Source organism: Linepithema humile, chromosome 7 (assembly GCF_040581485.1).
Source record: "Linepithema humile isolate Giens D197 chromosome 7, Lhum_UNIL_v1.0, whole genome shotgun sequence".
Taxonomy (NCBI): domain Eukaryota; kingdom Metazoa; phylum Arthropoda; class Insecta; order Hymenoptera; family Formicidae; genus Linepithema; species Linepithema humile.
The window spans coordinates 5911351-5923329 of record NC_090134.1 but is presented as its reverse complement, the minus strand read 5'-3'; the positions used below and the strand labels follow the sequence as shown (position 1 = coordinate 5923329).

The window sequence follows — 11979 nt, the reverse complement described above, 5'->3', positions numbered from 1 at the left end:
ACAAATGTATTATTTGTGAATATGCTACTGTATTGTACATTATCATGTAAATATAAATGCTATGTACATACAAAAATTCCCATCTATCGGCAGCGACGCTATCAGTCGCTCTCTAATTCGCAAGTAAACGAATTACTTAATAATCAAAAATATAAGAGATTATCTTCACTTATAAAAATTTTTCATTGATCTTCATAAAACAAAGTAAAAATAATAAGTACAGTGCTTATTGTATTTTTGAAAAACTTGTTTAAACTTGCTAAAATCTTTACATTGCAAAAAGAATCATTTCTAAATTTTTATTGAAAAATAACTCAAAAAAATAATTGCAGATACAAAACCAAAACATTGCCAATACAAGATTCAATGCTTTTTAATACAAGAATGACGCAAGTTCTGATTATATGTGTTGATTTTTTTCTAACAAAATATATCTAAACTACATTTGCTAATAAATTAATCAAAAACTTACCAAGGACACCATATTGTTGTGGAGTAAGTCTGACATCATCTTCTGGACCTCCTGGCACAGAAGAAATCAGTGATGCACGATCACTAATGTGACTCCTGGTACTAGCTTCGCTTCTTCTTGCCCAGGATGCTTGTGACAATACATCTAGACATTTAGTAGGACATATTACTTTCCTCTACATATAATCCACTATAATAGCTTCTAAATATCCAGGTTATATCCTCTTTAACTTTATAATTAGCCTAATTTACATAACATGATAGTATTACCAAAATTGGAGTTCTTAGCACTTGCTAATCTTGTTTTGTAGTCTCTGTAAGACTTTCTGGATGGTGGAAGAGGATGTCTTCGTCGTCTCTTCAAAAATTGCGCTAATCCTCCCAATAATATTGAGCCACCAGCACAGCAGATAATAAAAATCTAAGAAAAAACATACAATTAATAGACTTGTATACTTGTGTGAAATCAGTCCAAACTATAAATATAAAATTTTTCTACGTTTCTCACATTGTCATGTAATTTTTTTTATATTATTATGTAATGATCCGGTGCAAATAGCGCAAGTATTTATTTTAACCTCAAAGGACCAACAATTCGCTCTTACCTTTTGCGTACGAGATAAATGTATTGCCGGTAACGTGATCATGTAACGTTGATATAATATGCCGAAGAATTGCTGCATATTAAAAAGAGACATTGTCATTTATTTTGCTAATAACAATATTAACCAAAATACACGCGTGCGACTAAGCCGATGATCGCGGAATGACTCAAGAGTAAAAAAAAAAATTTTCTTCGCGTAAAAGCTGCCATCTGTAGAACATTACTATGGATTTGTTATCAATTGCTAGAAGTACTTCTTCGATAAAACAGATTCAGATTTTCAGAATCTTTTTTAAATAATCGCTCACCTCTAGTTTATTATACTAAGAAAGTAAAGTTTTTTAATATCTCAATAAATTTTTATCCAAGGATGATAACAAGAATAAGACAGGAGAGCTGGAATATACAACGATTTATATCCTTTTTAGAAAAATAGTTGTTTTCATACAAAATAGGAACAATTTATCATTAAAAAAAAATAATCACACTATCATATCATGTCATCCCAATTGCAAGAGCTAAAATATTCTTCGTCGTCTTCGAGTAATTCTTTAAAGTTATTTGAAGTGGATGCTTTTGGGGAAGAATCTTTCTGCTCCTTATTGTCTATTAGATGTAAGAAATCATTTTGTTCCTTGTCATGCTGCGATTGTAACTGCTCTTCGGAGAACGGGGAAATATTTATAAAAGAAGTTAAATCTAGTTGTCCGATCTCTTTCTGTTCATTGACGTCGACATTGTCTATCGAGAAATCTTGGTCAAGACCGACTGCATTCAAAATATTCATCTTTCTTTGGATCAATGGCCATATATAATCATCTGCGGTATCTTTCGCCACCAAATACTGAATTAAAACTTCGTTGTTCTGTCCAATTCTATGTACCCTGTCTTCCGCCTGACATAAAATCTGTGAAAATTAAAGAAAAAAGAATTGTTACAGAAAGTAAAAATTTGAATATAACGAAGCGCTAGTAATATTATATGATTGAATATTAATTACACCAGGATTCCAAAATAATTCGGCAAAAACTACAAGATGTGCGGCCGTCAACGTAATGCCTGCATTTGCAGCGGTAATTGACAACACTGCTGCCAAATAATCGTCGCGTTCCTGAAATGTGTCGACCAACACCTTTCTCCGCTCAGGATTAGTTTTACCATCAATCCTTATATACCTGGAAATTGTTACAATTTTATAATAATTATATAATAAAAGATAAAAATTTTTTATCAAAAATTTAAATTACAAATTTCAATAAATGTCAAATTATTTAAGAATTTACCGTATTTTCATAGATTCAGCAACGTTGCACATGGCATCCAAAACATTTTGATGATGAGCGAACAAAAGGCACTTTTTTTTCTTCTCAAATAACTTTGTCACATAATTGCTGCAATGTCAAATAATAGAATGAAGCAAAATAGTCATTAGCATATTTTTGAGAAAAATATAAGTGTAATCTTTTTCTCTCAAAATATATATTATGAGAGAAAAAGAAAGAGAGTGAGAGAGAGATTACATATATATAAATGTTAACATTTTTTTAAGCACTCTGTATATATATATATATATATATATGTACCATACTGCCTTCAATCTTGCGAAACTAGACTGATTATAATACTCTAGTAGAGCAGTATGCTTCTCAAAACCAGTCTTCTTCTGTAACTGTTTCGATATATTTTCCATTTGCTTGGTACTAGCTTTGATCAAATCTGGATCTAACATAATCACTTGTCTGAAACATACAGATGTATAAAACATACATATATACATATATACAATTTTCGAAAAATTATTTCTGCTATAAAAATGTTCGCTTTTAAGACCTTGTCTTAGATGACAATTGACTTAAGACATCAGCTTTCAGTCTTCGAATCATGCATGTGGTTTTCAGAAACAATTGTAATTCTTCCAAATTTGAGGAGCCTGTAAAATCCCAGCCAAATAAATTTTTTTTTCCTGCACAATATCGTATACCATAATTTTCATAACTGCAAAATAATATTTCTCTCAACAATTTATACATGTATAATATTTATGTAAAGCATGTAAAATATGCCACCACTATTTCATTTACCTCATAAACTTGTTTAAAATAAGGCTAATTTGAGAGTACAACTCGATTGGTCTTGAAAGAGCTGGGGTTCCAGTGAGCAAAATAATATGACGTGCACGAGCACATATTTTCTTAACAGCCTTAAATCTTGCAGTTGTAATACTCTTCAAAACATGAGATTCATCCTGCAATTCACATGAAAGTGAAATAGTAGCAACACAGCATTTGTTACTAACTTATATTACGAGAAATAATACAAATATACCAGAATAACACATCCATAAATATATCTCTCTAAAATATTTATAGCTCGTACTAATAAATCATACGTTATTATAGTGATTTTATCATCTTTAATATGATCCCTTGCATTTGCAAAATGATGAACATAATGTACAGGTATAGATGGTAAGAATTTATAAATTGCTTCAGACCAATGACATCTAGAAATAAAATACCTTTAGTACTAATACTTTTATTATTTTTGTTACATGATACTTACTTAACTGATGAAGGAGTTACAATTAAAAGTGGCCAACTTTCTCTAAAATAATGTGCTATGCCTAATGCTTGTAAAGTTTTTCCTAAACCCATATCATCAGCAATCATGCAATGACCATTTTTTGATATACCGTAGCTAAAATAAGTTTATTACATATTAAAAAGAAAACACAAAAAATATATATACAATTATAAAAAAACATTTACCGAACGCCATCTTCTTGAAAAGGCATCAAGACTTCCCTTAACTTATCATCAATTTTAGATAAATCCAGGTTTGATACTTGATTATCTGAATTCAAGCTTTTCTTGAATGTCTAGAATAAAAATATTTTGAAGTTCTCATGTTCACATATATTTTGTGTTAATACATGTCTAATTACCTGCAAAATATCCTCTGGTATTTTTGCCACAGATATCATAGGATCATGACGTACCAATTTTTGTATCAGATTGTCATAATCATTGAGATGAAAATTCCATACTTTAGAGTTTACATCTGAAAAAATAAACATGGATAAAAATTTCATATATTTGTGTGCAATACTATTAAATCAATCAATTCATAATTACCATATGCTCTGCTTGGAACTGTTTTAAATGTTGCAATAATTTCAGGTACAAATGCTGACGTTTCTAATGCAAATCTATCATTGCTGATCATGCGACATTTTCCTGTTACAATTGATGTTAGATTAAAAAATTTCTTTGGTTCTATAGGATTGAAACGATTATTTGACTTGTTTTGTCTCATAACATTTGTACTATCCTTATATTTTGATTCTTGAGGTATTTGACGAGGTGACTGACTGGCTGAACTATTTGTAGGTATATTTAAATTCTTTAATTGAGCTTGCTTAAATTGTCTCTTTTGCAACGCTAATAAACGCTTTTTCTCAATTTCTTCAGGAGAACACACTTTATCTACAAGATCATTTAATCATTATTCTAAAATGTTATTCCATAAAAGCAAAATACTGTATTTAAAAAATTATACCCATTTTATCCATTTGCGTTTTCTTGACGTTCTTTAATTATAAAATAAAAATGTTGGATTTTTTACATCAATATATAATAGCACTTCTGTACATTCTACAGTTAAACACAAATAATACTATAACAATATTGCATTATATATAAATTACGTAAATTAAATTCATGTCATATCTTACTCTCAACGCATCAAGATATATTGTTTTTATAAATTCAAGTCATGTCACATAAAATAAACAAATTTTGCGCAATGTTTACTAAAGTATCTAGACGAGAAACTCATGGTTGCATTTAGGGAACACAACGATTACAAAATCTAGAGTTCCTATAACGAGAATTTGGACAATGAGGTAATGATTTTTGATTGGTTGTCTAGTAAAAAAGCACCATACAGCACACAGCATTTCTACTAATTTACTATATCGCATGAGAATTGCTGCAACAAGTTGAATGGTCGTAAAGCTTTGAAGGAAGATGGTTTGTGAAAGAGAAAGAGAGCTATATTGAACCAATTTCACTTCCGCTACTTAAAAACAGCCACAAATTTAAAAAGCGATAATTTTTTACCCTACACTGTAAAAAATTGCCTAAAAATTCAGACACATTTTTGTCTAAATTTTCAGATCTGGGTGCCTGAAAGTAATTTCAGACAATCTGTCTTAATTATCAGAGTAGTTTCTCTGAAAGGTCAGAATAGTGGCGCGTCTGTCCGAAAAATTTAGAATTGGTGTCCAAAAAATTAGACAACATATTTGAAAGCAGCATCTGTCTAAAATTTCAGACATGCTGTGGTTTTATAACCCGATGCGTGGATGTTCGCGCAGTAGCGAAGACGCAGTAGCAGTGTAACAAATGCAGTTGAAGCAGTCTCAACTGACGTCGCGTCGTGGAATCCATTACGGAATATTAGTTGGGCTGATAGCAGAGAACGAGATGTAAATCGTAGTCGTGGACGTATGATAAGGCGGAGAAAAACGTAAGTCGTGAAAAGTTATTGTGTAGATACGTTTCGCGACTTACGTTTTTCTCTGCCTTACCATACGTCCACGACTACGACTTACATCTCGTTCTCTGTCATCAGTCTTACATCCGAAAAGTTTTATGATCACGTGGTGTTTGTGTTTTTTAATAAAATATATGTATACCAGTGAAAAACAAGTTTGGATAAGTGTGGTTTTTTTAAAATACTAACAATATATTTTGGTTTAAAGTATACTCAATGATGCGATGTTTCCTACCGGGCTCCCGACTCCCAAGCGCCACGCAAGCGAAAACATGTACGCGCTTCTCGCTTGCGTGGGGCTCGGGAGTCGGAAGCCCGGTAGGAAACATCGCATCATTGAGTATACTTTAAACCAAAATATATTGTTAGTATTTTAAAAAAACCACATCTAAATTCTGATAAAAGTGTTTGAATATTCAGGCATTGAGATCAGAAATATTCAGACAACTGTAGCTAGAAATTTAGACAACTGTAGCTAGAAATTCAGACAACTGTAGCTAGAAATTCAGACAATATTCTGTCCGAAAATTCAGACAATGTGACTGTAAGAAAACTTCAAACACTTTTGTCTGAATTGTCAGTCAGTAATTTTTTACAGTGTAATCGTATCAGTCTTGTGATGAAAGCTGTAACAAAAATTTGTTAGGTTCTTTGGTTAGATCTTTCATAATCTGAATATAAGGAAAGAAAGAGACAGAGAGAGTACTTTCCACTTAATAATGTAAGTCAATGTTTAAAACAATTTTTAAAATATAATCTTAAGATCTTTTTAAGCCTGTATATAAGAATTCTAATTTCGAAAGAGATAAAAAAAGAATATTTGGATTCGTTCAATTAGTACAAAGGCAAGTTGAAATTATTCGTTTGGTCAAAGTCCAATCTCGCAACTTTTAATTTCCGATACGTAATTTGATGAGAGTTTTAAGTACAGCATGAAAATGTAAAACTTATTCATATAAATAATAACTTATTTAATTCGCTAGCCGTTAAATAATTTTGTAAAAAGATGTGTTATGTACATACAATTTCAACTTATTTGGACTGCGATCCATTATCTGTAGCTCACGGGTATATATATATATATATATATATACCCGTATTTGACATTGATAACACTCAACTGATAAGTAGTGATTTAATCTTTTCGTTTTCTTTGCTTGTACAGACAAACAACAGGCCAACGTTCAGATACAAAAGACACAAGTGAATTTCTTCGATTTAAAGTGCATCTAATCAATCAACAAACGATAAAATGATTTTAGCACATCGTTTCACGGTTTTACGTCATGCCAAGAATCTTGCAAGTTGCTTTAATAAAGTCGGTGTAAGATGTGTATCACAATATTACAAGATCGACGATAACATTTATGGACTGAATGGTGAGCAAAGAGAGGTTAGTAACAGTGTTCTTCAATGTTTCTACTGCTATTATACTGCTTGAATCGCATTTAAGCCTGTCATGATTGCTTATAGCTATGCGTTCGTGAATCGAAAATGAAAATATTGATCGAGAATGGGAAATATCATTAAACAAACAATTTTTTAATCGTTTTAAAATTGTCACTTCGTAACTTTTTAAAATTATCTAAAGTATCTAAAATTATATAAAGTATTTTAAAAATATCTAAAGTTTATTTTACACAATTTCTGTTTATTTTCCTTAAAAATGTACGACTTGTCCTCAAAAACACGTATACATGACTTAAAGAAAAAGAAATTTATCATTTTAAATTAAAATTATAGATTTGCATATGACATATGTGCATGTAAAATTAAACATTATTTAAATTGTATTGCATTGGATTACATACATACATGTTTATATTTGCATTTATTTAACAATAAAAAAATCGTAATGTATAACATTACAGATCGAGTATAATATCGCTTTATCAGCATTTTTTTATTGTTATCGCTGTGCAATTGTTTTATTATTTTAAATAGAAAAAATAATATGAAATTTATTAATATCTTTGTATATAGATTGTACTTACATAAGCCATAATATTTATTTAAGTTGAACTTCTTTTTCTAATCAGTAAAAATTTAAATTATTATACAATGGGAAAAAATGACGCGTGCTTGGTCTAGTATTATAATATAATAAATAAGAAAGCAATGTATGATCTTTTTACATATAAGTTTTTCTTGCAAATTATTATGCTGGAAAATTTTTGTATTATGTGCAAAATTGAATAATCGCTATTTTTCATTTAGCTTCGTTCGCTCGTTTTTAATTTTGCGCAAAAAGAGCTGGCGCCGAAGGCTGCTGAGATCGATAAAACAAATAATTTCGATGAAATTAGAGTGAGTATTATTCTCATACATCAAATAATACATTTTAAATGTAAGGAATTGAGAAAATTTAAACATATCAAAACAGCAAAAAAGACAATAAGAATCATTAGTGCGTGAAGAAGAATTTATTCTTTTCGACAATAAATTTCTTTCACACACTAACACTTGCGTTTTGATGATTCTTATTGCCTCTTTTGTTCTTTTAATATTTTTATTGTTACAGAACCAGTTGTTATTTTGTAAAATTTAAACAATTCTCGGATCACAATACATGATTTAAATTTCATGCACAATATTTTAATTGTTAAATTGGTATAAATGATATGAATCTAGACATTCTGGAAAAAGTTGGGCAAATTGGGTTTATTGGGTATCACGGCGAAGCAGGAATACGGCGGCACAGGCGGCACGTATCTGGATCATGTACTTATCATAGAAGAATTGAGCAGGGCATCGACCGCTATTGCGCTTAGTTACGGCGCACATTCGAATCTTTGCGTTAATCAGATTCACAGAAATGGCACAGAAGAGCAGAAACATAAATATTTACCTAAGGTATCTCGCCTTAATATACAAAATACCTAACGTTATTTAAAAAAAAGTCTTATAAATCTTGTAATATACTTCAGTAAATAAGTATTATAGCAAATAAATTTTGAACATTGTGCAATTACTAAACTTCACAAAATTTAAATTTATCAGAATTAAAAGTTATATTTTTAATATATTTGTTGATGAAATTAAACTCGTGTCAATTTAACGCTGCTTAAGCTCACAATTGCATTAAAAAATATTAATGATATAAATATATTTAAACACATATAATGTATATAAATATATTTGTTATATAAAATTCGTCAGCTCTGCAGCGGAGAGCACATTGGCGCATTGGCAATGTCGGAGGTGGGATCTGGATCTGATGTCGTCTCTATGAAGCTGCGGGCGGAAAAGAAAGGCGATTATTATGTCTTGAACGGCAACAAGTTCTGGATTACTAACGGCCCGGATGCGGACACGTTTGTCGTTTACGCGAAGACTGATCCAAATGCGGACAAGCCGCAGCATGGTATCACCGCCTTTATCGTCGAGCGTGATACAGAAGGTTTTAGCACAGCGCAGAAACTAGACAAGCTGGGAATGCGCGGCTCTAATACGTGCGAATTAATCTTTGAAAATTGTAAAATTCCGAGTAAGTAATCATTCAGACAAAAAAAGTCGAGCTTTAATATCGAAATATTTTAATTTATGTTTTTAATATATTTTCATTAATAGTATATGAATAATATATTGTACATATTAGGATAAATTACAATATATTACAATATATTATTATAAGTATGCTAATAAAAACTAAATATTGTTTTAGTTTATTTTTAGTTTATTATTTATTTAAATATTTTATATAATTTTAGTTTTAAATAGATTTTACTCTAATGAGAATTTTATTTTAAAGTTTAATGTAAATAAGAACATATTATATAATCGATCGTAACTTGTCTTTTGGGTGTTTTTTAAAAATCTTTTATCATTCTAAATTTTTTTTACAGGCGCAAACGTTTTAGGAGAAGTTAATAAAGGCGTTTATGTTCTCTTCAGCGGATTGGACTTGGAACGAGTAATATTAGCCGGTGTGGCATTGGGGTAAGTACTAAATTGATTAAAAATGCTTCTTTACTTTTTGACTTCCTGTCGTATTTAGAAAATAAAACGTGCAATATAAAATTCGATTCAAAAAATCTATTTAAAGTTTTTATATATACACGTAGTGTGTGCTCGTGTTTTGCACACTAAAAAAGATTTTAAAATAGCTATTGAATAGTATTTTTTACAATTGATAAAATAAGAATGATTTTTTTTGTAATGTTTAATATGCGAAGTATGTACAAATTTTCATTTTGATGTATCTCGCAAAAAGATATATGTGTATATATCTGAGACAGATCTAGACACTTCTACACGAGTATTGAAGATACTTATTTCCGTTAAATTATCGATAAATGAAAAATTGGTAAGTATATGTAAAATTTACTATGTGACTATACAATATAAACGCAAATTTTTAGTAATATGCAAGCTTCTTGCGACGTCGCTTTTGAATATGCTCATACAAGAAAGCAGTTCAACCAACATATTGCGGAATTTCAATTAATACAGGTAAGATTAGATCTGCTTAAAAAATTTTGATAATAGGAACAGTCTGAAACGCTAAAAAAAATAATCACTCTTAGGGGAAGTTGGCGGACATGTACACGTCTCTAAGCGCGAGCAGGAGTTTCCTGTACACCGTCACAAGAGCCTGCGACGCCGATCATGTAGACCGCAAGAATTGCTCCGCGGTGTTTCTCTTTTGCGGCGAGAATAGCACAAAAGTGGCGTTGGACGCCATACAGATACTTGGTAAATTATATGTACAGTAAAGAATCATCAAGGATTTGATCTCGCGTCAAGTAGAAGATGGAAATTTTCGGATGTTTGGCAAAATTTAATTAGGCCAATACTTATACTTTTGCTCATATTACAGGTGGTAATGGATACATCAATGATTATCCGACTGGCAGACTGTTACGAGACGCAAAGCTCAACGAAATCGGCGGGGGCACTAGTGAAATACGACGTATCGTCATTGGCCGAGCCATCGCCGAAGAATATCTGTAAAACGACGAAGTTTCATGTATCTGATACTCTGATCTTATTCGCAACAAATGCATATGCTTCATCGATGATGCTGCAATGTCTGCATTTGTGAATTTCTGACACTATTTGTATCAGAATAGAACTCTGGAAGCTGTCGCGATTTAACAATGTGACGACAAATTGTTCCCACAATTACTGCAGTCACATTTGCGGATTGTGTTCACGGATTTTTAAGCATCTTAAAATAGGTTTTTTCCAGAATAGATATTCCGCTACTTTTATATGGTTTTTATATCACGTTTTGCAAGAAGAAGACATATATTTTGTATGTTATATATATGTAAATATATGTATATATGGATGTTTCTTATTTGAAAACAGACACTTGTCATTAATTTCCATAAACTTGTGAGCACATGAAATTATTCTGAGTGATTTTTTTAAGTTTCTCCGCAGCGCGTAATCAGCCGATGATTCATAATTATCGTTAGCGCCAATATCTCGCATATCACATATATCTCGGCGATATGCGTTAATGATCATTTAAATTAAGATAAAGTGAGTCACTAGAGCGCGGTTAGAGCGAAGATTGCGATTGACTAACCTTTCGTACTATAGGTTGCTAATTTAAGTCCTATACCGCGTACACTCTCGCTCTCTTTCTCTCCGTCAATCTTTCCTCCTTTCTTTCTCACGTCTCCGTTAATTACAGTGCAGCCAAACTAATTGCATCGTGCCGATTCGCATAGGGGAGAAGTTTCTCGCCGTCCGTGAACGTCGGCGGAAGAAGCGCGAGCGTCTCGTCGGGAACAAGCGGAAAGAAAAGCGAGGAAGGACAGATAGGTTTTCACGGATCGAGGATGGCTCTCAAGTTCTCCATAGGCCACTTTTACGAGACCTATGTAAGCACGATTCACAGGAAGTCGCTCTTTGACCTCCTTTTTTTCTAATAATTTCCGATTATTTATTTGTTGGATCTTTTATCTTTATCGATTTTCAATGACAGATTCTTCTATGGATGTAGAATTGTCTTCTTTTTTTTGTAAGAAATGTGACAATGAGTTTAATCGAACAATAATTTAATAATGCGATACATGATTAATTAATTTAATTGAAGGCAATCATAGAAACATTGACGTAAAAAGTAAAGTAATTTTGATTGATTTTTAAAAAATATAGTTGGATATCTAAATATCTGTGATTTTTATTCATTTCAAGTATATTATTTAAAATATTGAAAATCGTTAAGTGGTGACAAATAATGATTCTTTCCGAAATTTGGCACCAATTTTGTCGAAGAATCTGTTATTAGGATTTGATGGAATGATATACGTCCTGGCATTTTTTTCATGGATGCTGTGTCATAAATACGCCTGCACTCATTTTGCATGAGTACTCATGGCAATTATTTTCCC

At 31.4% G+C, this 11979-nt stretch overlaps 3 protein-coding genes across 7 annotated transcripts in view; 1 reads left to right on the top strand and 2 right to left on the bottom strand.

The window, feature by feature from the left end:
* The window catches only part of Miga (mitoguardin), a 28108-nt gene extending 26822 nt beyond the window's left edge, over positions 1-1286 (bottom strand). Inside the window, exons 1-3 of one of the 3 annotated variants that reach the window (XM_067359769.1) lie at positions 1077-1286; positions 742-892; positions 473-616 (exon numbers count right to left, since the gene is read on the bottom strand). In XM_067359769.1, the coding sequence (XP_067215870.1) occupies positions 473-616; positions 742-892; positions 1077-1175 (394 nt within the window). In that variant the 5' untranslated portion in view covers positions 1176-1286. The remainder of the gene's footprint in view (positions 1-472; positions 617-741; positions 893-1076) is intronic. The other 2 variants (XM_067359767.1, XM_067359768.1) reach the window with 2 other exon arrangements.
* A 186-nt stretch (positions 1287-1472) lies between these two features.
* Positions 1473-4983, bottom strand: Marcal1 (SWI/SNF-related matrix-associated actin-dependent regulator of chromatin subfamily A-like protein 1). Of its 2 annotated transcripts, XM_012360475.2 has the most exons (13): positions 4809-4983; positions 4634-4728; positions 4210-4560; positions 4020-4135; positions 3844-3953; positions 3638-3772; positions 3401-3578; positions 3157-3320; positions 2906-3070; positions 2659-2814; positions 2359-2466; positions 2076-2250; positions 1473-1982 (listed from the first exon to the last, which is right to left on the bottom strand). In XM_012360475.2, exons 2-13 carry the CDS (start codon positions 4644-4646, stop codon positions 1566-1568), a joined length of 2088 nt encoding a protein of 695 aa, XP_012215898.1. In that variant the 5' UTR covers positions 4647-4728; positions 4809-4983; the 3' UTR covers positions 1473-1565. The 2 variants fall into 2 exon arrangements, with proteins under 2 accessions (XP_012215898.1, XP_012215897.1); XM_012360474.2 differs by having other exon boundaries at positions 4634-4983.
* A 995-nt stretch (positions 4984-5978) lies between these two features.
* On the top strand, positions 5979-10942 carry LOC105668326 (isovaleryl-CoA dehydrogenase, mitochondrial). 2 transcript variants are annotated; one of them, XM_067359780.1, is made up of 10 exons: positions 5979-5996; positions 6279-6353; positions 6798-7025; positions 7850-7939; positions 8264-8485; positions 8792-9119; positions 9478-9571; positions 9994-10084; positions 10159-10327; positions 10452-10942. In XM_067359780.1, exons 3-10 carry the CDS (start codon positions 6885-6887, stop codon positions 10583-10585), a joined length of 1269 nt encoding a protein of 422 aa, XP_067215881.1. In that variant the 5' UTR covers positions 5979-5996; positions 6279-6353; positions 6798-6884; the 3' UTR covers positions 10586-10942. The 2 variants fall into 2 exon arrangements, with proteins under 2 accessions (XP_067215881.1, XP_012216069.1); XM_012360646.2 differs by lacking the exon at positions 5979-5996 and having other exon boundaries at positions 6011-6353.
* The last annotated feature ends 1037 nt before the right edge of the window (positions 10943-11979 follow it).